The sequence below is a fragment of the Takifugu rubripes genome, chromosome 12, assembly GCF_901000725.2.
Source record: "Takifugu rubripes chromosome 12, fTakRub1.2, whole genome shotgun sequence".
Taxonomy (NCBI): Eukaryota; Metazoa; Chordata; class Actinopteri; order Tetraodontiformes; family Tetraodontidae; genus Takifugu; species Takifugu rubripes.
This window is the reverse complement of record NC_042296.1, coordinates 6,773,509-6,796,247: the sequence shown is the minus strand read 5'-3', so window position 1 is coordinate 6,796,247 and position 22,739 is coordinate 6,773,509. Positions and strand designations below refer to the sequence as shown.

At 50.9% G+C, this 22,739-nt stretch overlaps 4 protein-coding genes, 1 non-coding gene and 1 pseudogene across 10 annotated transcripts; 2 read left to right on the top strand and 4 right to left on the bottom strand.

Annotated features, from left to right (window-relative positions):
• Positions 1 to 265: 265 nt before the first annotated feature.
• gmeb1 (glucocorticoid modulatory element binding protein 1) lies at positions 266 to 6,435 on the bottom strand. Of its 6 annotated transcripts, none has more exons than XM_029844936.1 (11): positions 6,246 to 6,435; positions 5,380 to 5,498; positions 3,790 to 3,976; positions 3,646 to 3,698; positions 3,462 to 3,577; positions 3,279 to 3,382; positions 2,926 to 3,074; positions 2,731 to 2,850; positions 2,521 to 2,658; positions 2,259 to 2,396; positions 266 to 2,184 (listed from the first exon to the last, which is right to left on the bottom strand). In XM_029844936.1, the coding sequence occupies exons 3-11, from the start codon at positions 3,915 to 3,917 to the stop codon at positions 1,337 to 1,339; spliced, it is 1,794 nt and encodes a 597-aa protein (XP_029700796.1). In that variant the 5' UTR covers positions 3,918 to 3,976; positions 5,380 to 5,498; positions 6,246 to 6,435; the 3' UTR covers positions 266 to 1,336. The 6 variants fall into 6 exon arrangements, with proteins under 6 accessions (XP_029700796.1, XP_029700794.1, XP_029700795.1 ...); XM_029844934.1 differs by having other exon boundaries at positions 3,790 to 3,994; positions 6,246 to 6,434; XM_029844935.1 differs by lacking the exon at positions 6,246 to 6,435 and having other exon boundaries at positions 3,790 to 3,990; positions 5,380 to 5,470.
• kdf1b (keratinocyte differentiation factor 1b) lies at positions 4,977 to 10,234 on the top strand. The gene is made up of 4 exons (XM_029844939.1): positions 4,977 to 5,099; positions 7,105 to 8,054; positions 8,132 to 8,218; positions 8,869 to 10,234. Exons 2-4 carry the CDS (start codon positions 7,124 to 7,126, stop codon positions 8,961 to 8,963), a joined length of 1,113 nt encoding a protein of 370 aa, XP_029700799.1. The 5' UTR covers positions 4,977 to 5,099; positions 7,105 to 7,123; the 3' UTR covers positions 8,964 to 10,234.
• On the bottom strand, positions 5,712 to 5,845 carry LOC115251875 (U11 spliceosomal RNA). Its single transcript, XR_003890389.1, has one exon. It is a non-coding gene; the product is annotated as a U11 spliceosomal RNA (small nuclear RNA).
• Positions 10,235 to 11,243: 1,009 nt separating the features above from the next.
• LOC101061424 (nuclear receptor subfamily 0 group B member 2-like) lies at positions 11,244 to 12,414 on the bottom strand (annotated as a pseudogene).
• An 882-nt stretch (positions 12,415 to 13,296) lies between these two features.
• nudc (nudC nuclear distribution protein) lies at positions 13,297 to 16,381 on the top strand. The gene is made up of 9 exons (XM_003969075.3): positions 13,297 to 13,455; positions 13,897 to 13,974; positions 14,051 to 14,260; positions 14,336 to 14,416; positions 14,484 to 14,597; positions 14,878 to 15,066; positions 15,139 to 15,222; positions 15,311 to 15,429; positions 16,215 to 16,381. Exons 1-9 carry the CDS (start codon positions 13,381 to 13,383, stop codon positions 16,264 to 16,266), a joined length of 1,002 nt encoding a protein of 333 aa, XP_003969124.1. The 5' UTR covers positions 13,297 to 13,380; the 3' UTR covers positions 16,267 to 16,381.
• A 3,531-nt stretch (positions 16,382 to 19,912) lies between these two features.
• tbxta (T-box transcription factor Ta) lies at positions 19,913 to 22,388 on the bottom strand. Its single transcript, XM_003969076.2, has 8 exons — positions 22,053 to 22,388; positions 21,648 to 21,912; positions 21,405 to 21,539; positions 21,273 to 21,334; positions 21,142 to 21,203; positions 20,892 to 21,065; positions 20,688 to 20,811; positions 19,913 to 20,611 (listed from the first exon to the last, which is right to left on the bottom strand). The coding sequence occupies exons 1-8, from the start codon at positions 22,235 to 22,237 to the stop codon at positions 20,353 to 20,355; spliced, it is 1,266 nt and encodes a 421-aa protein (XP_003969125.1). The 5' UTR covers positions 22,238 to 22,388; the 3' UTR covers positions 19,913 to 20,352.
• Between the last annotated feature and the right edge of the window lie 351 nt (positions 22,389 to 22,739).

The window sequence follows — 22,739 nt, the reverse complement described above, 5'->3', positions numbered from 1 at the left end:
TCCACGCGTGTGTGACTATGTGTGTGTGTGTGACTATGTGTGTGTTGTATAACCCCCCCCCCTCCCTCCCTCCCTCCACCCTGTCCAGCTGTGTCAGGGCCTACAAACGGGCCCCGGTGCAGCGTCAGCATGGATCAGGCTCTGGAGAGCCCCCCCACCCCAGACACCGTCAGATTAACCCCGATCAGCGTCACACACGCTCTCCCCCCGCGGTGCTGCGGCCTGTAGCGCCCCCTGCAGGCGAAACACTGACATGACCGCCACATTTGTCTCGCAGAGGTTTAATCCGCTAATAAAACACATTACAAAGTCAGGATTGTAAATACACTCCTTTGTTAAATTAAATGCAGATGGTGGACAGTTGATGTGACCCGGAGCCAAAAGCATAAATAATTGAACCCATATTCGCACCTCAAACACACAGGCGCCTCTTTCAGATCAGCAAACTAATAAATATGACGAGTTTACAATTGTAAAATACAAGAAAAAGCATTCTGACACGAGGTGTGTGCACTTCTGTTACATATATGGACTCACAGCGACCAGCCAGCAGCCTGCACTTCCTGTCATAGCGAGCTTCAGCAACAGGTGAGCAGAAAAAGAGGAGAAACTGGGGAAAAAAAGGGGAGAAAAGAAGGAAAGAGTGTCTTATGGAAGGAGGAAATTCAGGTTAAGTCTGGAGAGAAGGTGAATAAAACCAAAATGAAAGAAGCAGGAGGATGCAAATGTATAAGATCAGGTCCTAAAAGGACACAGTGCAGCTTAAAGAGTGCAAATAGTCCAGCCTTGCAGAATACTGTCGGTGGTAAAACGCCACTTCCTGCCGTCACCGTGTTCGTGGGGGCCCGAGAGACAGTTCCAGATGCTCACAGCTCGAGAGACAGTTCAGACCATCATTTAAAAAATAAATGCATATTTATTTCATACAAAAACAAGGTGCTTCCTTCCTCTCGTCCTCTCGTCTGGGCGAGGACCTGCGGCCTGTCCCAGGTAATGAGACGCGTCTGACTCTCCAGTGTTCCCACGACACTTACAGCCGCTGCTCATCAACGTCCGGCGCCATTCGTCACGTCCGAGCTCCTCGACGTTGCGTTTCCTTCCTCGATTCAATGTTTGAATACGCCCTTTTGACTGGGTTGAACTCCAGCCTGTTGTCACGAACTGCCATTATTATAGATGCGAAAAGAAGCAGGGGCCGCTGGCACTGTGTCGCCACGCCTCGTGGTTACCTTAAAAAGCCTTTGCACGTGCGCTCTCGTGCTCGGTGTTGGCCGAGGCCGTGTGTGTGTGGAGCCAGAGTCTGTGTGTATGTACAGTCAGAAGTGCCCGTGAGGCCTCACTGCGTCTCTTTTGCTCTGTTTTCTTCCTGAGAATTTTCTCCTAAAACAACAATCTGTACAGTGGACAGCTGTCCGCTGGCGTCCAGCTGCAGCCCCTGGACCTCCTCCGCTTGCCCCTGCATGTCCCCGCCCCCTGCCGCCACGGCCACCTCTACGCCGCCCTGGACCACCACGGCGGACTGTTCTGTGGCCGACTCCTCGTTCAGCCGCAGCTCCATCACGCCCACCCCCTGCTCCATCGGAGCCGGGTTGATCTCAATGACCGTGTGCTCCTGGCCGCCGTCCACCTCCGCCTGCATCACTTCCTGTTGCACCAGCATGGCGCCGTCGACCACCTGGCCTTCTATGGGCACCACCTCGGCCCCGCCGGCCTGCTGGCTCAGCTGCACCAGCTCCAGGGGGCTCACCATTGTGCTCAGGTGGCTTGAGTCCTGCACGGCGGCGGTACCGACCAGCGTCAGGCCCGAGGACGGGTGCAAGGTGAACGTGTCTGACTTCCCGTCTCCCGTGACCATGTAGCGTGTGAAGACCTGAGACCCGGCGGGGAGCAACGTGACGGCGTTGGGGGTCTGAGCCAGCGTGGCGATGGGCAGGCCGGCCACAGAGAAGGGCTGGCCGATGGAAGACAGAGAGATGGGGGAGAGGACGGTGAACTGCTGGGGCTGGAGAGAGGCCTGCTGGCCGACGGGGGAGGTCAGGAGGGTGGTGGTGGAGGCGGGTCTCTGGAGGCGGGGGCGCTTGGTCGGCCGCTTGGTGGGAGTTTTGCTTTTGGCGGGCTGGGGGCAGGACGGGGCGACCCGCACCTGTTGCTGCTTCTTCTGTTCTTCTAACTGCACCTCCAGATCTACAGAGAAGACAGAGACCAAGTTAGCGGCCGATTCCCCGGGTGGGGGGGGGGCTGTCTCCGTCTGTACCCACTGGTCAGCGTGCTCAGCATCTGCTGCTGGCTGGGGTCCGTCTGCTGCTTCCTCCTCTCCACGATCTTCTTCACCGAGTCCAGGAGGCCAAAAACCTGAGCGAGGTTACTGAGCACCGCCACCTCTACCAGACAGGAATCTGAGGTCAGTGCGACAATCACTCACAAGGTCATGGAGAGGTCACAGTTTCTGCCCCAGGCAGCAGCCTGGGAGGCACCTCACACACCAAGACATAGAAGTGGAGCGTCAGCCCTGCTGCCTACCTGTGTCCTGTAGGGCGGCGGTCTCCTGGCGCTGCTGCACGCCGTTCAGCATCTCCAGCAGCTCGCTGCTGATGTTGGTCACCACTTCGCCCAGCAGACCCACGTCGGCGATGCCCTTCCAGAAGGTGAGCGTGTCCTCTGCGGGCAGAGACAAATCATTTTCTACCGCGTTAGCGTGGCCTCAGAGGGTCGTCCGCGTCCCTCTCTAACCTGAGATCTCGCTGGACTCCTTCTTGTCCGCAGACTCCGGTGAGCTCCAGTCCAGCTTCCCACTCAGAATGTCTGCCTTGTCCTCCACCGCCGCGCCGCCGTTCCCCTGGACCACCTGAGCTGCGGGTCACAGAGATCACCGTTTCTAACGCCGCCGGCGGTCACACGACCCGCGCGTGCGTCCCCGGCACTCACCTTGAGACGATGTGGGCGTGGCCAGGCCCGTGCCGTCCGGAGGGAAGCGCGTGTTGTTGATGAGAAGGTCGAACTTGGTGCTGCGGCACGTGTTGGTGCAGAGCGTGCTGTGCTGGTAGAAGTCCAGCTGACCCGAATCCATCATTTTCCTGGAGGTCGGAGTTGAGAGGATGAGAGAAAATAACTGGGTTTAAACTGCTCTTCACATCTAGAAATCCACATTTCGGCCCATTTTCATTTCATTTAATAACGGTTTAAACTCAATTTAATGTTTTAATTTGGACACTGCGCTAACTTTGCTTGGAAGATCGTAGCAATGCTTCTCTTTTTTAGTGTTTTGATTGGCGGCTGACCTCAGCATGACTCCGCCCATCCGGATGGCTCTCTTCCAGTCCTTCAGAGTGGCTTTCCCAGAAATGTGAACAAACTGCTTTGGGCTGATCAGCTGGTCTTCGTACTGATGATTAGACAGTTAAAAAAACCTCATCGATACTTTGTCGTGGTATCGCGCCGCTGCTTTGGGGATCGCTACCGACCTTCACACATTTGACGTTGATTCCCGGACACACGAACTTCTTCATGAGCAGCAGAGCCTTGCAGTCGCCGCAGGTGATGGGGCAGCCGATCTCCACGTCGTCTCTGTCCGCCTGACCTGGAAGGTTCCAGAGGCGTCAGAGCACCGGGATGAACTTTGACCTTTGGCTTTTTCTGACCTCTTACCTGCGCTTTCTTCCACGGCAATGATGGCTGCGTCGGTCTCAGTAGATTCATCTCTGGGGAGAAAGGACTGCGTCACGTTTCTGTCGCCTCGTCGAAGGCCGAGGAACAAGTGACTTTTGAAGATCTGATCAGGCGATTACGAACCCAGTGGTGATCGGCTGGAGTTGGAGTATGACCTGCGTCTTACTGGGGTCGTCAGGGTCTCCTTCGCCTTCAGACTTCACCATCACCACCTCCCCCACAGGCACCGCGACCTCCTCGGTGGACGCCATGGGACTCAGAGCTGGAGGGGGGGCGCGTTTGGGTCACAGCCACGCAGGAGCCTGTTCATCTGGCCAAGCAACACTTCCTTTCAGGAATGAATCATGTTAACATTTGAGTTTAGTCACCTCATCAAATCTATCAGTTATCTGGGACTGAAAAAAGAGAAAAAATTGATTGTAATGTTCATTTTGCTTTAATGAGGTAACTCATATTTGACCTTTATCAGCTTTGCGTCATGATATATCAACATGTCTCTTTTTCAACTCAATTCTGATTCATTTAAGATCATTTTCTATTTCCAAAACAAGTAAAATCCGATATAAACATTGATCTGTGTTAAAAGGCTGCATTTGAGCATTACAACCTGTCATTTAATCCACATAACATTGTTCTTTTTATAGTTTATTAACAGGATTGTGCAGCTTTATGCTACATTTGTTAACACAAACATATATGAGAATGTGGCCTGAAAATATTGGGTTATTTAAACAGCCAGGCCAAAATATTTGTTCTAATCAAAGAATTATTCAGCCACTTTAAATGTATCAACTTAAATGATTAAAGCACCTTAAAAGTTTAGCATGCTGAAGTCATGCCACTACTACATTTATAAATATAGATACTTTCATTATTTGACCAATAGTAAAAGAATGCCATTCGTAATAACTAATCCAGACACAAATTAATGGGTTAAACTAGAGTCTCAGGGTAGTTTTGGTGGCTATTTCAACTTTGTGCACAGATGCTGCACTTTAGCATCAGGAAGCTTCATCTAAAGCAGCATCCCGATGAAGCCCCACTGAGCTAACAGGCTAACGTCCCGATGGTCTCTAGATCGAACACCTAAACGCAAAACTGGACGTTTATCGTGTAACTCCACGCAAAAGCAGAGTTAGCGTTAGCACGGCCGTTAGCTCCCACGGCGCGGGGCAAGAGCCCCCGCTCACGGGTGCGGGGACTAAACCCTGATTCTAAAGTATGCCGTTCTGCGGTGTGTTCGCGACCCGATTCGTGCAGCTCTCAACATTCGCAGCTCCGCACACTTGTGCTCGGCGGAAGCCATTACAGCTAACGCCAGGGCGTGCGGTTGACGCGGGGGCAACCTGGACAATATCGCCGACGACGCTGCCGGAGACGGCTGAAGCCTCGCGTTTACAGTGTGACGGCTGCGCGCCGCTTGTCTCTGAACCGTACGTCCTTTCGTAACTCTGCATTTTAACTCTCCGCTCCCCCTCAAAATGACGTCTCCCTGTGCGGCGGCACGTACGGCTAACAACGGCGCGGCGACGGCGTTGCCCCTCCATTCTGTGCGAATCGCTCGGCTGAACCCCCCCTCCTCCTCCTCCCTTTACCCGAGCCGCCCTGCCGGAACCACCGTCGTAGAAGCGGCACAAACTGGTGGTTCTAAATAAGAAGGTTTTTTTTTAAAATAAAAAAAAACACAAACCATAAAATACAGCGCGCACTTACCGTTTAATGGAGAGAAACGCGGCGCTAGCGCGCGAGCAGCTACAGCGCATGCGCACTTCCGTCCATATGGCCTGACTTCCTGCTGAGCGGCGCTCGCGGAGCCGCGGGCTGAAAATGGTCTGGATGTTGTTATAAAAACAGTTTTTTATTATACAGACGACATTATACTGCATTATTATACAGTCCGGTCACTTTTGGACTTTCAGACGGAGTGTAACTAGATTAAGTAACTGGAATAGGATGCGTACTGAAGCTCACGCACAGCGCTCCAGCACTATGAGGAGACCTTGAATTTTAAGGGTTTTAATGATGTTATATTGAACATGAAGGTTCGGGACGCCGGGACGTGTGATCACCGGCAGTCCCAGTTATAAAAATTGTGCTTCCGAAATCTCTTGATGGCGATTCCGCAGGCGGCGTGATAATCACCACTCCGCCTGTGCTAAGCACAGCAGAAGCCCTTTTTACTGAAGCACCTGAACCTCTCACGGTCTGGCCGAAAACAACATCCTCCTCAGTCAGGGTTTTAAATAATCGCGCTGAATTTCTTCAGCACTGCGATATGTTGCTATTTTCCGTTACAGGAGAGGCGATTATTGCTGATAACAATGGGCGCTACTGCGCGTTTGAACACATTTTATCGACTGTTTGAATAGAGAAGTGCCTGACGGGTAACTTGGGGGCGGAGTAAATGACGACTGTAACCAATCAAAGTCGAATTCCAAAACAGACACACAGTTGAACTTCGAATATTACAGATTTTATTGCCTGTCTATAAAGTGTCTTTGTGTTTATAGTATGCCGTCACCCCTGGTAACATTACCCGCTTTGAAAAAATAAAAGTAAAGATTACAATAGAGGCTCACTTTAATGTTGCTGTCGTGACCGGAAGTCCAACCTGTTGTCGCAGCCACCTGATGCATTTCCTCCACCTTGACGTCCAGGTAGACGGATTTGCTGTGAAACTTTAGTTCAACCAACTTGCAATGTTAAAATGGTTTAAAACGCTAAACCCTGTCGCGTCATTGAGAAAACGAGTGTGATTGAGGAGCCGCCTGGCAGCGTGAGTAGATATTTGTCGAGAAGTGTCTATTAATGGAGGGAAGAATCGCGATGACAAGCCATCAAATACACGTATCCACAAAGGATCAACGCGCATTGTTTGATAAACGTTAATGTTTCGTCGAAACGTTCGGAGGAGCGAACCTGCTGTTGTCCTGCCGTTTGTTTATTCATTAGCTAACTGGGTTATACCAAGTGACGTATTGTAAACACCTGCAAAACCGACACGCTTTTTCTTGGTTTGACTATTTAAAAGTTTATAAGGTTTTAGGTCGATGCTTTTCAGTGTTTGCCTAAGATTATTCGTCTGTTTTGTGTTGGGGGGAGGGTATTTTTGACGCGTGCAGGTTTGTTACCAACGCTGCTTTTTTGAAGCGGACGAAACCATTTCTGACTGAATTCGGAGTCTAATTGTGGTGTTTTGAGACATATTCGTCGCATCGAAATGGTTTTGCCTTGATTCTTCCTGGCGATGCACTTCAGCACCGCCGTGTTTCGTTTCCGATAGGTTTCTGTTCATCTTTTGACCTTTGAACTCTCCCTGTCCAGTAAACCTGTCCTCATATGTCTCGTCCGTGACTGTTTTACAATAATCCTGCTCACGTGTCATATTCCCATTTCCTCTCTCTTGTCCACGATGAATCTTGTCCAACGCCCCTGCAGACCTTGGAGAGAGAACGCCATGTCTGCTGGCAGCTCTGGCGCCCTGAGACGCAGCTCGGGATCCGGCGCCTACAGGCATGGACCCAGCGGGAGCAGCAGCGTGAGGTCGTCCTACGAGGAGCGCTGCGTGGACCCGGTAGAAGACCAGCGCCCAGCCCAGCAGCCCATAACGGTCCATAAACACAAAGCCCAGCTGAAGAACGCAAATGGAAAGGAGGCGGAGACAACTGGCTTCATTCCCGGTCCAAGCGAACCCACCTCGACGCAAACCTGCAACCCCTGCGCCTCGCGGAGGAGCTGCAGGACCTTCGTGTGCAGCGTGCTCACCTGTGGCCTCTATAAGGTCTGCCAAAATTCCATCCTCAGGCCGTGCTTGGCGCCGAACGAGAGTTCCCCGGACGAGCCGGAGAAGATAAGCCTCCAAGGAGTGAGTCCACACGACGACCAAGAGGAGGATGCAGCGGACTGGCTGGGGGACGTCTGCATCGCCGGGGTGAAAGTGGAGAGCCCCAGAGAGTACCTGGACGTAGAAACCCGGCCCCCATCACACGTGCGCCCTCTGAGCCACGCGGCACAGCCCAGCCACCCGTCTCTGCACGAGTCCCTGCAGTTCGAAGACTGGGAGGACAACGAGGAGAACGTGGACTCCCTGATCACCAAAAAGCTGCTGGAGCTCTACTCCGAGTACCAGATCGAGGAGCTGGCCCGGTGCACCTCGGACTCCGTGTTCCTCAACAAGAGCGAGGACATCAACCACCTCATCAACTCGCTGGTGGAGGAGCACAAAATGGGCGAGCAGGAGGCCGAGTGTCGGCTGGTGCGCGGCATCATCCGCATCAGCACGCGGAAGAGCACGAGGAAGAAGCCGGCCGTCAGGAGGGAGAGGACGCTGTCGGACAGCGGCAACGACACCATGAGGGACAGCGACATGGTGTCGTTCAGTAACAACAGTGAGTTTTACCCTTACGGCCATTTACACGTTTCTGTGTGACGATCTGGCATCTTTGCTTCTCTTTGTGTCTTTCAGACGACTCCAAATCAAACCCAAACATCCAAATATCTGAACTGACCTCCTTGGACAAGTGTGCCAGAGAGCTGTGGCGGAACAATGCAGGTATTGGCTCCTATTATCGCTAGTTGACCGATGCTTAATTGTTGGGCCGCGTGTTAGCGGTCGGTGCGCTGCATAATTCCCTGGCGTGGACGCGCAGTCATAACATTTTTGTATCTACAAAATGTTATGACTGCAACATTTGTCTGTTATTCATTGACTTTGAGTCTGGGAGGGACTGATTGAAACACCCGTGTCCTGTTTGCTGAGGTACCGAGAGCAGTTGGGTGTGTGTTCATCAGAAACAGGCTGGAAACACTGGTTTAGCCTTTAGCATACTTCTGCAGTTTGCTTGGAGGAAACAAATTTTCCTTGTTGAAATGTTCCTTTTTAAGCTGTTGGGCACACGACAACACCTGATCAGAGGTGGGACAGTCCAGGGTGGGGGTATGATAAACCTGAGCCCTGATATTCACCATCTCAGAAACAGGCCTATAACTGGGGTCCTTTGTGCGTCTTGCTGCAGTTTCTCTGTATCCCCTGGTGCTTTGCTGCCCCCTGCAGCACGGCGCAGGTACTTTATTAGCTCACCTGTGCACTTCTTCAGACGCCGTTAACAATTGACCTTCAAACTTCTGGAAATAATCAAAACTTCGACCTTTGATCTGCCTTTAATTGCCTTAAACCTTTACTCTTTTTGATTTTTCTTCCAGGCCGTACTTCCAGCTCCCCGACCTCCTACTCACCCTCTCACACAGAGACTAATTCCTCAGGTGTCCCACTGATCCGCAACTCTGTGCGGACATGATCGCCGCTGCACGGCGCCGAAAGGCCAATTCTGTGCAGGAATCTTCCTCTTTCTGCTTCTTTAAATGTGAAAATTCACATTGTCTGAAGGACTCGGGATCTCAGGGCTCTCTGTGTAATAAACAGATAAACGTGCACCTATTTGAAGAATTGATTATTGATAGCTCCCTCTCTGCCAGCAGATATAGCTGGCAGCTCTTAAGATATTTTATCACTAATAACCGTCCTTGAAGTAATTAGCTGCGCTTATGAAACCTGACCTGATCAGATTATTCTGCTCCTTTTATGTAATGGACCAAGCTTTAAATAATTGTGACTCGGTGGTATTTAGTGCTTTTATATATGTAGTTTTTACATGAATGATTCAAGCTTGACTATCCAAAACTGTTCTGATTTACTGTAAAGTTGTTTTCATAGTAGCAAAAAGTAGCATCTGTGCCTTTTAACTCATCTATAAGACTGCTAAATTAAATATTCAAGCTTGCCCAGACGTGGTTTGAGGTTTTTTTTTAAAAATGCTTTTTTGCCGCCCATTTGATTAGCCTAGCATGTGGAACCAGGAGAGACTCGCCCCGGTTCCATCCAAACGCAGTGAAGTGTGTTGGGCAACAGGAAATTGTAGAAATTGAAGAAATTGTAAGATTTTGTCCAGGCTTTTCAGAGGTTTGTGAGAAACCGAATTAGCGCGTAATTATCCAGCTTTAAAGCTTGTGTACTGCTTTGCTTTTAGCAGCTAACGGCCTCCAGATTTGGTGCTAAGCTAAGGGGATGTTAGCAGTAGCGTAATGAATAGGCTTGAAGGTGCAGAATGATTTATTTTAGAACGTTTGCAGGCGATGATGTTTTATTACTGCATTGTGAAATTAAGCTCTTCTGGCGACGAAGGTTGAACCTCTCGTTGGATGATTTGATGTGGCCTCGGATTTAAACGTGTTTCTCTGCAGCTACGATATTAGCTTCCTCATTCTTAATGAATCTAATTTATGAGCAACATTATCCTAAGCTGACTCGCTAAATTCAACACACATTTTAGGATGTTTCGGTGTCCCGGTTTATCTCGTATCACCTCTCTGCCACTTTAGCCACGACCTCAGGGCGCTGATAATGCTTCGGTTTTGATCAGAAAGATAAACTTGACGATTTTAGAAGTGATTAATGTTCTACATGACTTCTTTGTCCATCAGTTGTGTACATTTTGTTGATGAAACCGGTTAAATCGGTCTTGTTTTGTTATACTGATGCCTTAAAGGAGTAAAATAAAATAAATGAAGTGAAATTAAGGGCTTGGTTTTTTGTCTCTTTGCCACATGAGTGAAGCGATAATGAAAAGTTCTATTTGATACATCCAGACTAACCTAACCTGACGCACGCAGCTGTTAAACTTTTCCTCTCCACGTATGAAATGACGTTACTTTGTGGGTGAAAAGCTTGGACTGGTCGTTCTTTTTGAGCTGCAAATAGATCAAAGAGACGACATGAAGACAACAAAGCTGCTGGCTGCCATCAAAGCTGACGCTGCTAAAAGTACACAAAGAGCCGATACTAACGTTTATTCTCTTCTAACAAATTCTACAAAACCGTCATATTCGGTTTGGGGGTTCGGAGCTACAATCGTCAAACCAGCTGTGTCGGCTGAACAGATGCTCACGTCCCCACCTGTGCCGACGTGCGCGTGCACGTGCATCCTGATCAACTGCAACCCCGAGTAACCAGCCGTTGGAAAGTCTTCTAACCCCACATGTGTGGCGTCAGGAGGCCGTCATGTTAAACCTGAGGGACCCCGACAGCTGCAGCATCATGAGCTATTACCCTGCTTTCCAGGACATGGTGGGAAATTAGGGTTAGTTTGAGCAGAAACAGAATTTCACCATATTCCACCTGAAGGAGATCAGGCCGATGCTCCAGCCGGAACCTTTTTGATGTGTTAAACCCATTCCTCAGCATCCCCACCGCGTTCCTCTACCTGAAGACCTAAAGATGGATAATGTGACGTTGGTGAATCACAAGCAGCTGCCTGGTTATTGGTTTGGCCCTGGAGGTATCTCCATGATCTCAACAAGGTAAGCTTTCCAAAACCCATCTCCAGAGGACCCATCTCCAGAGGACCTGTCTCCAGAGGACCCGTCTCCAGAGGACCCGTCTCCAGAGAACCCGTCTCTGTCTCTACACGTGAGAACAGGCTGTCCTTTGTCCTCGCAGGCCCTGGTTGGTTCTTCTTTGCTTTGATCTTTTTCCCCCAACATTTACAGAACATAATTAAAGAGTTGAGTTCCTGTAATCCACTGTTGGCATTTTAGTTTATAGGTTCACAATTTAACAAAACATCCATAAATGGAAGGTTTCTCACTGTAGAAACATCTCTGTTAATAAATATAAAATGTGTCGTGAAGAACTGGCTTGAGGAGCAGCTGCGAAACCAGCTGGTGGCTGACGCTCTGGACGGACGAGGCTGCCAGGAGGACGCGGCTGAAGCGGGAGGCGTCTCCAGGGTGCAGAAGGTGCACCACCTCCCTGAGGGCCCCCTGAGCTTCCTTTTGGAGGCCTCTGATGACCGTTGATGCTCTCAGCCCTGGAACAGCTGGAACAGAGATGAGGTTCTCATGAACAGGAGGAGCGTTTTCATTCTAATCTCCAGTCTAAAACTTCCCCACCACATTTTTTGTGCAGTTCCAGGCATGACGTGCTAGCTATGTTTTGATTTTATGATGCCGTTCCAGATTCAAAAGAGATTAAATCAGATGTTGATAAGATCATTGAGTTGGTTTCAGCTACCTCGGGGGTCCATGGGCTTCACATTGATCCAGGATCTAGTATGAACTAATGCTTTCTTTTCACACTTTATACATCAGACAAGTAGCATTAATGTCTCCAGCCTGGTTCCAGGTCCTTTCTCACAGTACAAGGAGACTCTTACCGGGATTAAACAACAGAGCCCCCTTCAGGTAAGCGTATTCCTTAGGACCAAGCCCCAGGGTCCACAGGTGATTCATGACGGTCCTCAGTCTGTGGACTTCTGCCAGAGTCGGGCGGTGGTGATCCTGCTCCGTGAGTCCCGGACCGAGCAGGATCTGCCTGAGGATGCTTGAGTCAGGTGCTTCGGTCACCTCCAAAGCTATCCTTTGCTGGGCGAGTCCCAGAACAAATAAATGGACCCAGCAGTGTCGCAGCAGCAATGCCTGGTCTTCAGACGGAAGCTGACAGAAGGATGGTAAACCCTGGATGAAGCAGAAGGTCTGGACCATCAGGCTGGAGGCCACCTGGTAAGTGACCTTTGGGTCCTTGAGACCAACTGTCCTCGTCCCCTCACAGTGGCAGTTGTGCCGCCGTGAGCGGTCCGGTTTTCCGTCCAGGTATCCGCTGTTCCTCCCGCTCAGAATGCTGTATAGGATACTGTTGGGATGTCGTTCCCGGGAACCCGAGCCCACGTCGGCTGCGATCTCCAGAGACAACATTGCGATGCTGGAGAAGACTGAGCGAATAACCAAACAGTCCAGTCTTTATCAGGGCGTCACCTGCTCCACAGGGGTGCGGCCTTGACCCCTGGCGTTTCCCATTGGTGGTGGGAACCGGGGCCGTGGACTTCAGGTTCAGAGATAAAACCAGCTGAACGCAGCAGCCGCACAGGTGGGCGAATTACAGAAGCTGGCGGGGTGAATGACCTTTATGGAGATTACCGAAGCCATTAACCGTCTGCAGGGGTCACTGAAGGACTGCTGGGTTCAATGTTCTGGTTTCAGGATGACCCGTGTCCCAGTTACACCGTCCAACACAGGAAACATACTGATTTTTCTTTAAATCTCACTTTGGATTTGTAACTGAACAAGATTCGCTGCTATTGACATTTTTAGGTTTTTTTAATAAAATGTTTAAATCTGTCAGGACGGGAAATATGAGGTCATGTTTGATCTGGATCAACGACGGAGCTGTGAACTCTCCCCTGGTTAACACTCTCACAGTCGTAATGTTTTTGCTCGCAGACCGAATTAATCATCAGTGAAGACCTTTATCATATTAATACTTGAATCGTTATGCACTTTTATTTATTTGTGATGTGATATGTAAGATTACAACAGTAAGGGCTTTACGCCAACAACAAAAATGGATCTCAGAGAACACCAAGTAATTTAGTATTTAATTTAAGTGGGAAATACAATCATTCCATTAACTATCACTGTAGGAACTACAGTATGCTTATAATTAAATTTTATATTATGAATCTGAACTCTCCAGAATATTCTTCCACACTCTCTTCCGCTTCCGCTCTCGATTTAAATCCGCTCTTACAATTGGTCAAAGCAGCGGGGGCGGGGCCTGTTTCCAGGAAGTGAGCGACGGGCCACAACACACGGGAAGTGTAAAGATATTTCCTCTCATCTCGTCTTTTTTTGTGTTTATTCACGCGTCCGTAATCAGCCATAATGAGTGAGGACGAAGAGAAGTTTGACGGCATGTTGTTGGTTATGGCGCAACAGCACGAAGGAGGAGTTCAAGAGGTATGTTAATGTCAAGTAGCCATCGGCTACGTGCTAACGTGGCTAGCTCCTAAGCTAGTAGGGCCATGCTCACTGTATACATGTGAGTATTTAATAAAACAATTATAAGTAATTACATAACTGGACTGAAATCCGATCATTTCAATAGGAGGGAGCTTGGGCTGCAACCTCATATTTGAGGTTGATAGTTTGATCTGGTTCTTTTAGCAAAGAACTTCTAAAATTAGCTTCATATTGCCTAACGGTACTCGTTAACTGGATAGTATTAATAGTTTCTTATGAATCAAAATAGAAAAGCATAGTGATGCTATGCTATCACTGGTTTATAGTAATCTTGACACATTGGAATCTGTTAAATGATTCAAAATGATGTCCATTTGTTTAGTTTTGCTATCAGTTATGTACCTTTTGCTTAAATTCATCCTCACTTTGTCTCAACAGCTAGTCAACACATTTTTCAGTTTTCTTCGGCGCAAAACCGATTTCTTCGTCGGCGGAGACTCCGGTGCTGCAGACAAGGTGAAGAGAAGGCCAATGCGGTTCACCCCATCAGACTGTGACCCTCCCCGCTCAGTTTTCCTCATCTCTCTTTCAGCTTGTCAAAGACGCGTTCGATCACCACAATAAGCTGGCGCAAAAAGCTCACAGAGAAAAGCAGCTGAAACTGGAGCGGGAAAAGAAGGAGAAAACGGAAAGAGCGGCAAAGCTAGCAGAGGAAGAGAGGAAGAAGGAAAGCGATGACGGTCCCAGAATCCAGGAACTGACTGATGAAGAAGCAGAGAAGCTTCAGCTGGAACTTGACAAGGTAACCCTCGAATTAGGGATGGTCTGATCCCAAACCGCTTCATTACATCACTGTTGTTTATTCATTTACCCGCAGAAAAAGAATGAAGAGGATAAAACTGCTGATGCGCCAACAAACGCAGAAAAGCCATTAGATGATTCGGAGAAGGCGAAGGGGGTGAGTCAACCTGCCTGGAGCCGACGAGGAGTCTGGATCTGGGTTAAACTTCCTCCTTTTTTTTTAGTCTGACTCCGAAGGAGAGGACGACGAGAAGGACAAAGATAAACTGAAGCCCAATGCCGGAAATGGAGCCGACCTGCCAACTCACAAGTGGACACAGACTCTGTCTGAAGTAGATGTAAGTTTTTGTTCACCACTGAAGCTTTCAGAGACAAAAGTTTCTGTCTGTGATGGAGGTTCTCGAAGCTTCATCTGTGCAGTCTCCACCCTGACAGACAGGGGGCGCCTTTAGTGCCGTCATTGCTGCATTAATAGCTGCTTAGTCTTATTTTCGGGTCAAACAGCTCCACCGTGTGGCAGCGAAAGGGAATTAAACCTGCCGAGACTCATTTTTTTATTCTCTTACGAAATGACCCGTTGCCATGGAGACACCACCTCTGACTGACTTTCTTCTGCAGCTGTCTGTGCCTTTCAACATCCGCATTAAGGGGAGGGACGTGGTGGTGGACATCCAGCGGCGCTCAATCAAAGTGGGTCTGAAGGGTCACCCGCCGGTCGTCGAAGGTCAACTTTATGGAGAGATCAAAGTCGAGGAAAGTTCCTGGCTCATCGACGACGGCAAGGTCGTCACGGTCCACTTGGAGAAAGTAAGAAGCAGCGCCCCGATAAAACCACTGAAGGCTCAGAAGGCTGCTGCTAAAGCTGCTGTTTACTCTCAGATCAACAAGATGGAGTGGTGGAACAAGGTCGTCACCACAGATCCAGAAATCAACACCAAGAAGATCTGCCCCGAGAACTCCAAGGTAAAGTTTCACATGTTCTGAACGTGCACAGTCACGACCGCCAGCCTCCTCTTTGCCTCATTGGTGCCCCCCCCCCTCCCCCGAGCAGCTGTCGGACCTGGACGGAGAGACGCGCGGGATGGTGGAGAAGATGATGTACGACCAGAGGCAGAAGTCCATGGGCCTGCCCACGTCTGAGGAGCAGAAGAAACAAGACATCCTCAAGAAGTGAGTCTGAGTGGTGGAGCTGTCTCAGGCGGCGCGGCCTTTGATCTGCTTCTCCTCCTTTGATGTTTCCTCTGAACTACCGGCTGTTTCAATAAACAGTGAAGGTGCAGAAGACGTAGAACCATGTAGAAATTGTCCAGGTGTTCTAATTCTCTTAAACTGGGTGTGTCCAGCCCAGACACACCTGTCCAGGACACAAAACCCACGAGGACCAGGTGTGGACGCCTCGTCTGAAACCTTAATAATCGTCAAAATGGCCGAGTTGGTGCAATCAAGTTGTAAACATGAGCCAGAATGCTAAAGAACAGTAGCCTCCTCGGGGTTGGGGGTTAATTATTTCCCAGAAGCTCGTCTGATAAGACGTGTGAGGAGGGCTTGAAGGACGCCGCTGAGTAAAAGTCCACATTTGTTCCTGGAAACGTGTCTGGGTGACGTGCGCTGCATTTCCAACCACCGTCCGGTAGAGGGCGCTGTGGAGACCGACAACATCATGACACCTTAACGTAGCCTCAAAGTCCAGAAACATGAAGAATTTGTCCCCACGCGGATCGTTTACTCCAATATCTTAGAGGTAAAGCACCAAATCCACTAATGTGTGTTTTTATTCCACTGCTTTTACAAAAAAAAAGCAGTGTTCTGTCACATCAGCACAAGTTTAGCATTAAAAACACTAATAAAAAACTGTTTGTACGGGAAAGGTACGTTAAAAAGTCGTGGAAGTCACAAACACAAGATCTTTCCTTCGTACGAGCGAGTTGAAACATCTGATTTGTTCCACCACTCAGGTTCATGGCTCAGCACCCGGAGATGGACTTCTCTAAAGCCAAGTTCAGCTGAAGCTCTCCAGAAGAACACGGAGCCAAGCTGATGCAGATCCCGCTCCGCTCTGTGAGGTTCCTTCGTATTTAAGCCTGCATCTGAAATGTTTTCTAAATAAATGGTTGTAAAATCAGATGGTGACGTGCTTTTACTGGCAGCTCTGAGGCCTCTGACGTTCATTATAATCAGAATATTCCAGGAAGTGTGGGGGGAAAACATGGATGAAGCCACTGGAGGTGGTGCAGAGGGTCCCCAGAGCTGCTGTCCTTCATCGAAGCCGCTGAAAAAGGCCAAAATGAACCTTTATCGTGTCGTTTAATGCTGTTACGAGCGTGTTCACATGCCCCGCCACCAGGGGGCAGCGCTTCCCTTCACTGTCGGAACTTCCGCCCCTGTTTACTGCTTCTATGACACATTTGAGCCAATGAGGAGGCCAAAGTCTGACATTCTGGAAACTGTTAATAAATATTAAGATTTTTCCTGGTTTTTGTTTGGGATAATCACGAATTTCTGTTGTTTTATATTATTACCTTGACCTAAACCTGTTTTATAACGAGTTGAGCCTGATTAGAATCGTAAATGCATCCGTTCAGCTTTAAAGGGCTGTTCCTGATTTTACGCCTCCTACAGTCGGAAGGTTGCCGGTTCTATTCCCGACTCCGGATGCTCCCTTTGACCCCGACAGGTGGCAGACAACAGAACCTACGGATGGAAGCCGTCCTGCCCAGATTTAACACTCCTGCAGGTGTTATTACACGTGTTATAGACACAGAAACTCAAACTCTTCCTGAGGCGAGGGCACCGACCCCGGGGGGTTGATGAGTGAGGGACACGCGTTCTGGTGCACCTCTGTCAGCTGTGACTTGGGTCAGGACCAGTTTGCTGACAAGACTTTTCCTTTTCGCGTGACCGTCCACACCGACCGGACGGGCCTGTCAGGATGGTGAGAGGCTGTCGCCATTGCCGTGGCGACCGTGGGGAACATACAGTCGCTCCCGCTGGACGGCCAGTCCTTCTAATGTGTGAAATTGCTCACGAGGGCCCGTTTTAGCACCACACGCTAAAGTGTCCCGGACTGTGAGTCAGTGCCAAAATGCTAAAAACTCGTGTTTTGCAGGACGGCGCTTCAGTTTTACAGCAGCGTTTCTCACGGTGTTGCGACCGTGGTGCTCGGACTGTTAGCTGCGCAGGCTAATTAGCGCCGAAAGGTTTTAGGAAGCTGCTCTCTAGTCAATAATAATTGGATAAAACCCCTTTGAAGTCAACGGGACAGCGTTGGGAAGGGTTTCCAAAGGTCAGAGGAGCAAAGTCGTGCTTGTCCATGCTAGTGTCCAAACAATGCTAAACATTTCCATGCTGGAAACCAAGTCTGGTCCAAAACACATCACCCCCTCCTGTCACAGGCTAGCGCCTAGCAACAAGATGCTAGCTAAGCAACTGAGTCATTTTGTGCTGCAACCCTGTTTTCTATTTTAATCCTGTTTTTTGTGCAGTTTAAACTCACTTTGCTCTGGTGTTGCGTTCTTTTCTCACGCTGTTACGTCACTCTTCTTTTGTAGCGGCTAAGCTAGCATTAGCCACCCTGCTGGTATTCATGCTTCCACAGGAAATAAACCAGGTTTAATATCTAGCAGCAGTGAATGTAGCATCCGTGACAGCAGCAAATCGATTGCTTCACCTCTAATTTTAATGTTGATTTCAAAACTTTAAGGGTTTTCTGAGGCGTCTTGTGCTTTTTTACTGGTTCCAGTTAGCGGCCGCCAGAGGCCTGATGGGATCGCGTTTGGGTGGGGCGGCTGTTCGGGGTCTGAGGGCAGTGAGGAGGCAGAGTCTGCTCAGCTGAAAGCAATGTCTCACCCAGGTACCAGAATTTCTTCATTAACGAAGACACACAGACATCAGAGGGACGAGGTCGGGGTTTCTGGGTGGACGAGGGGGCGGTCTGCAAACACTCCTCCCCACCGCCGTGCTGAGTTGCCGCTCCAGACTTGACAGCTTGTTTTTTTGGCCTCATAAATCAGCCGGTGGGGCCGCGGCGACGTGACTCACCGTCACGATGGTGGAGCTCAGTGGCTCCTTCCAGGAAGAGAAACCGCTCGGTTTTGAGGCGTGTTGCCTTCAGGAACCATCAGAAAGCCCAGAAACGTCGTTGAGTGCTGCAGGGGTCCCTGGAGTCCCACCCAGATCCTTCTCGAGACCACTCTGGAGCTGCTGCCGCTCCGACCGAGGCCACATCAGCCCAACATCTGCCCGGGGCCGGGGCCTCGCTCCTCCACACCTGGGTGCTGGACACACTCTCTAAAGCGTATTTGGAACACACACTTCCGGGGGCGGGGACCAGGCCGCTGTGCAAAGTTAAACTCCGGCCGGCAATTAGCGAAGGCGAACACAGACCGCGGGCCTCGGCGTGCGGAGCGGATTAGCCGCTGCGGAGGACAAAAGACTTGTGTCAACTGTGGGCCTCAGATCAACACACAAAAACACACACGAGAAGGACGTGACGGCCCCCCCAGACTGAGCAAAGAGCATCGGCAAACATCCTGAGCTCTGCTCATAAACAGATGAAACACTCACAACTCCCCTAATTCCTGTTTCCTGACCGTCCGGCTCCATCCCAGCAGTCCTGTTGTGATGTGAGGCAACGCTGTTGTCGATCGCCCGGCGGGTCGCCTACGAAAATGCGACCGAGGCAACACGATCCACGGGCGAGATGTTCTACAGGCTATTCAGCTTGTGCTAATAATGAGCTAACAGCTCCCGCAGGCTCATGCCCTTTAGCATTAGCCTTTTCCTCAGCGTTCAACACGATCAGCAGAGCACCTGCTAACCAGCATCTTTGCTAGCAGGCTTGGGTCAAAGCATGGGCGCGGTAATGCTACAATCATCGGAACAACGTTTACTGGCTAATTGTTGGGCCCGTATCCAAGGAGACCAGCGAGCGGCGGCTTCACCTTTTGCTCCTGACGGCTGCAGGGTCACATTGCTGCTTCATTACTGTTTGCCCGTGGCCCCGTGACCCCTCCGGGCTTCATTTGCACCTCGGTGAGGACCCCTCCATCACCGCCGGGGGGGGCGGAGCCTCTGACCCCTCCATCACCGCCAGGGGGGGCGGAGCCTCTGACGCACACATCACACCTCTGACATCACGCTGCTCAAACCAGTTCATGTTTCCACAGCGCTTCGTTTTTAACCGTTCCTGCCGGACGCTAATTCACATCGGAAGCGCTAAAATTGATAAAAAAAATTTTATTAATGTGAACATTTTCTTTAGGTTTGACTTCAGAATTTTCTTTTGAAGTTGAATGTTTGCTCCGACATCAGTCAATATTTTAACAGTTAACATTTTAGGTATATTTGTTAAAAGGTATATTGAAGGGGATTTTTATATTTCTGAGCAGGTGACGCTTGAGTTTTAATATTAATATATATTTAATATAGTCTTTTAATATTCCTTTGATCTTCTTCCTTTTGCTCTGATGTTCGTTAGCTGTAGCAGTGAGAAGAAGCAGCAGATTCTGGATCACCAGTTAGAATTGGCCGTTTCCACGTGGATAACGATGCTACGCTAGCCAAACAAGCTGTGTTGCGTTAGCATGTTTAGCCCAGATTCTGATTCTCTAATCGGGATATCAAAGGCCAAGCAGGTCAAACATCCAAGAGACCATTTTTGAGAAAACAAACACCTTTAATTTATTATTAAATGACATAAATAAGGCTCAGCCTGAGCCGAAATACAAATTGATCTGTACAGAAGGCACGTGGCTCCGTCCTCCGGCCAGGGACAGTTTATTACTGCGACGGGGAAAAGGCACATTGGGAAAAACCATCAACGTTAATTTATTCTATTTACACACATGTACAATGTTAGCGTAGTCTTTTTTTGGGTTGAACAGAATTTAAAACACTGGAAAGTCGGCGTGTCTTCGCGGAGCTCCGGTTGTCCGGCGTGATATCGACGGTTGCGAAGAGCGAAGATCTGTGAGCAGGAAGCTAACCTACAGCTTCGGATTGTCCCAGATTCCGTCCGCGCCCGGATTATCTCCGGGACGATCCCAGAATCTCCTCCAGGGTCCGTTTTTAGTCCTTGTGAGCGGCTCCAGCTGCTCAGTAGCTCTGAGCGACAGGTGTCCAGGAAGCGGTCAGCCGGGCGATGGAGCTCTCGAACTGGGCGTCCCCGACGCCGACGTCGCCCAGGCTGGGGTCGTACATGGAGGACTGCGAGGACACCGGCAGCGAGGAGGTCAGGCCCGTGTAGGAGGAGCCCCTCAGGAACTGGGAAGTCAGACCTCCGGGGATGGACCCTGAGGCCGACCCCGAGGGGGTGAGGGTGGTGCCCGCCACCGACCACAGGTTGGGGTACTGACTGTGGGCGAGAGCGGCAGGCGGTTAGTGGCGTGAGGCGACCGCGGAGCCGCGTGGCGCCGGCGGGTCGTTCCTACCTGGAGTTGGAGGTGGAGTTGGTGCTGTGGGTCAGGGAGCCCATCCCGCTGGAGTTGGGGATCTGGAGCGCGGACCAGCCGTCGTGAGCTGGAAGAGTCCCCGAGCTGTTGTCCATGTAGTTACCTAGGGAACGATGGGAGCGTTAGCGCCAGTTCTCCCGGTCTGACCGGGTTCACGTGCACAGGAGGGGGGGGGGGTCTTACTGGTGCTGGAGGAGCGGTGGGGGTAGTGGCTGGGGTACGGGGACGCCCGGTGGCTCCTCAGGCCGGAGTAGCGCTCGCAGTAGGAGCCCGAGGAGTGGCCCCCGGTGCTGCTGAACTGGGGGGGGCTGTTGCTGGGGCAGACGGGGGTCTGACCCGGGAGGAACCAGCCGCCCACTGAGGAGAGCGGGAAAAAAACAGCGTTCAGAACAGAAAGGCTCCGGTTACCTGGCGGGGAAACGGCGAGACTCACGCTGGGAGTAGCCGGGCTGCTGGCTCTCGGCGCCGTGGTCGGGGACGTCCTTGTGGTCGCTCCTGTGGACAGAGACGCCGTCAGCGGCCGCGCTAGAGGTCAAAGTTCAGACGGCGAGAGAGGGCTCGTACCTTTCTTTAGCGTCCAGGAAGGCTTTGGCGAAGGGGTTGTGCTTGATCTTCAGGGCGGTGATCTGTGGGAAACAGCTGAGGTTAGCTGGGTTCATAAAAGCCCCTCGGACCAGGACCAGGACCAGGACCCACCTCCTCGTTCTGGTAGGCGGTGACGGCGATGAACTGGGTCTCCGGGAACGACTGGCTGGTGATCATTTTCTGGATGCCTCCGACCTTCACGATGTGTATCCTCGGCTCGTATTTGTGCAGAGAGTTCAGCATAATCTGCAAAATGAGGTGTTTTCATTCTATTCTGCTTTTAAAGACACTAACAGCGACCCAGGACGGACCCGTTAGGGACCCGAACCTTCCGGCTAATACCGGAACCCTCACCTGTCCGCCCCCGTTCAGCTTATTGGAAAGCTTCACTTTGCTGAAGGAGATCGGCGCCTTCATCCAGTGGGCCCCGAAGTTGGGGGAGTCCGGGTGGATGTAGACGCAGCTGGGGCTCTGGGGCTCCGGCTTCCCGCCCGGGACCCACTCCCCGTTCACGTACTTCCACCGGTTGTTGTCGGCGGCCACGAAGTCCAGCAGCACCGAGTACATGGCGTTCGGGTCGAGGCCGGTGACGCTGGTCCTCAGGACCGGAAACATCCTCCTGGGGAGAAAATCAAAGCTTGTTAAGGGCTTCTGGGAGCGCGTGCGTGCCTGTGCGTGCGACCTCTGGGAGAGAATCGCTGTTTAACCGGGATCGTGACGGCGGGTTGTGCGTAAAAGCGCAAGAGGCGCGCGACCTACCTCCCGGTTTTAGTGACGATCATCTCGTTGGTGAGCTCCTTAAACTTGATCCACAGGTCCACGTCCTCCAGGCTCAGTTTAATATTCCTCTCGGACGCGTCTCCCTTCTCGCTGCCCTTCTGGAACTCACTCTCCACGGCGCTGAGGAGGTGCTCCAGGCGCTGGTCGGGGGTGCTGGAAGTCATAGTTCCCGGCGGCGGATCGGAATTCCAGAGGATCTTTAAAGGGGGGCTCGTTGATCCCGATGGGAAGCCCGAATGATTCTGGTCCCGCAGCGCGCAGGGCTCGTCATTTAAGGGCCCGCGGGGACCTCATGGGGGCGCGGGGCGTGGCCTGCGCGCACAGGTCTCGCCTCCCGGCCCGGGATGTCCCGACGCCAACCCCCACCCACCCGGCACGCAGCTATAACCGCTTTAAAAGGTGACTTTTATACAAGTTTAGTCGTTTTAAAAGCCGAATTCAAAGCTCCTGAAAGCAGACGCGACGCGCGCCGGGTCCCAGCGGCGTCCCGACGCCCTCCGCGCGGCCCCGTCTCCGCGTTTCCTCCATCTGCGCCTCCAGACAAAAGAAGGGAAGCAGATTTGCCTTTGAACTCGCGTGTGTATTTGCAGATAGTGCTCATCTTTTGTTGGGCTCCTGGGAGAGGGCCCGTGTTTACCGAGCGCGGCCCCATTAGGACCGAGCGCA

Bases quoted from the DNA above. Each gene is read 5' to 3' on its own strand.
- tbxta (XM_003969076.2), bottom strand. From the start codon at position 22,237: ATGACTTCCAGCACCCCCGACCAGCGCCTGGAGCACCTCCTCAGCGCC. The intron at 21,913-22,052 runs GTAGGTCGCGCG...TTTTCTCCCCAG, and splicing joins ATCGTCACTAAAACCGGGAG to GAGGATGTTTCCGGTCCTGA. The intron at 21,204-21,272 runs GTACGAGCCCTC...CTCTGTCCACAG, and splicing joins TTCCTGGACGCTAAAGAAAG to GAGCGACCACAAGGACGTCC.
- kdf1b (XM_029844939.1), top strand. From the start codon at position 7,124: ATGTCTGCTGGCAGCTCTGGCGCCCTGAGACGCAGCTCGGGATCCGGC. The intron at 8,055-8,131 runs GTGAGTTTTACC...TGTGTCTTTCAG, and splicing joins GGTGTCGTTCAGTAACAACA to ACGACTCCAAATCAAACCCA. The intron at 8,219-8,868 runs GTATTGGCTCCT...TTTTTCTTCCAG, and splicing joins GCTGTGGCGGAACAATGCAG to GCCGTACTTCCAGCTCCCCG.
- gmeb1 (XM_029844936.1), bottom strand. From the start codon at position 3,917: ATGGCGTCCACCGAGGAGGTCGCGGTGCCTGTGGGGGAGGTGGTGATG. The intron at 3,699-3,789 runs GTTCGTAATCGC...CTTTCTCCCCAG, and splicing joins CTCCAGCCGATCACCACTGG to AGATGAATCTACTGAGACCG. The intron at 2,659-2,730 runs GTTAGAGAGGGA...CTCTGCCCGCAG, and splicing joins GGAGTCCAGCGAGATCTCAG to AGGACACGCTCACCTTCTGG.
- nudc (XM_003969075.3), top strand. From the start codon at position 13,381: ATGAGTGAGGACGAAGAGAAGTTTGACGGCATGTTGTTGGTTATGGCG. The intron at 14,261-14,335 runs GTAACCCTCGAA...ATTTACCCGCAG, and splicing joins TTCAGCTGGAACTTGACAAG to AAAAAGAATGAAGAGGATAA. The intron at 15,223-15,310 runs GTAAAGTTTCAC...TCCCCCGAGCAG, and splicing joins TCTGCCCCGAGAACTCCAAG to CTGTCGGACCTGGACGGAGA.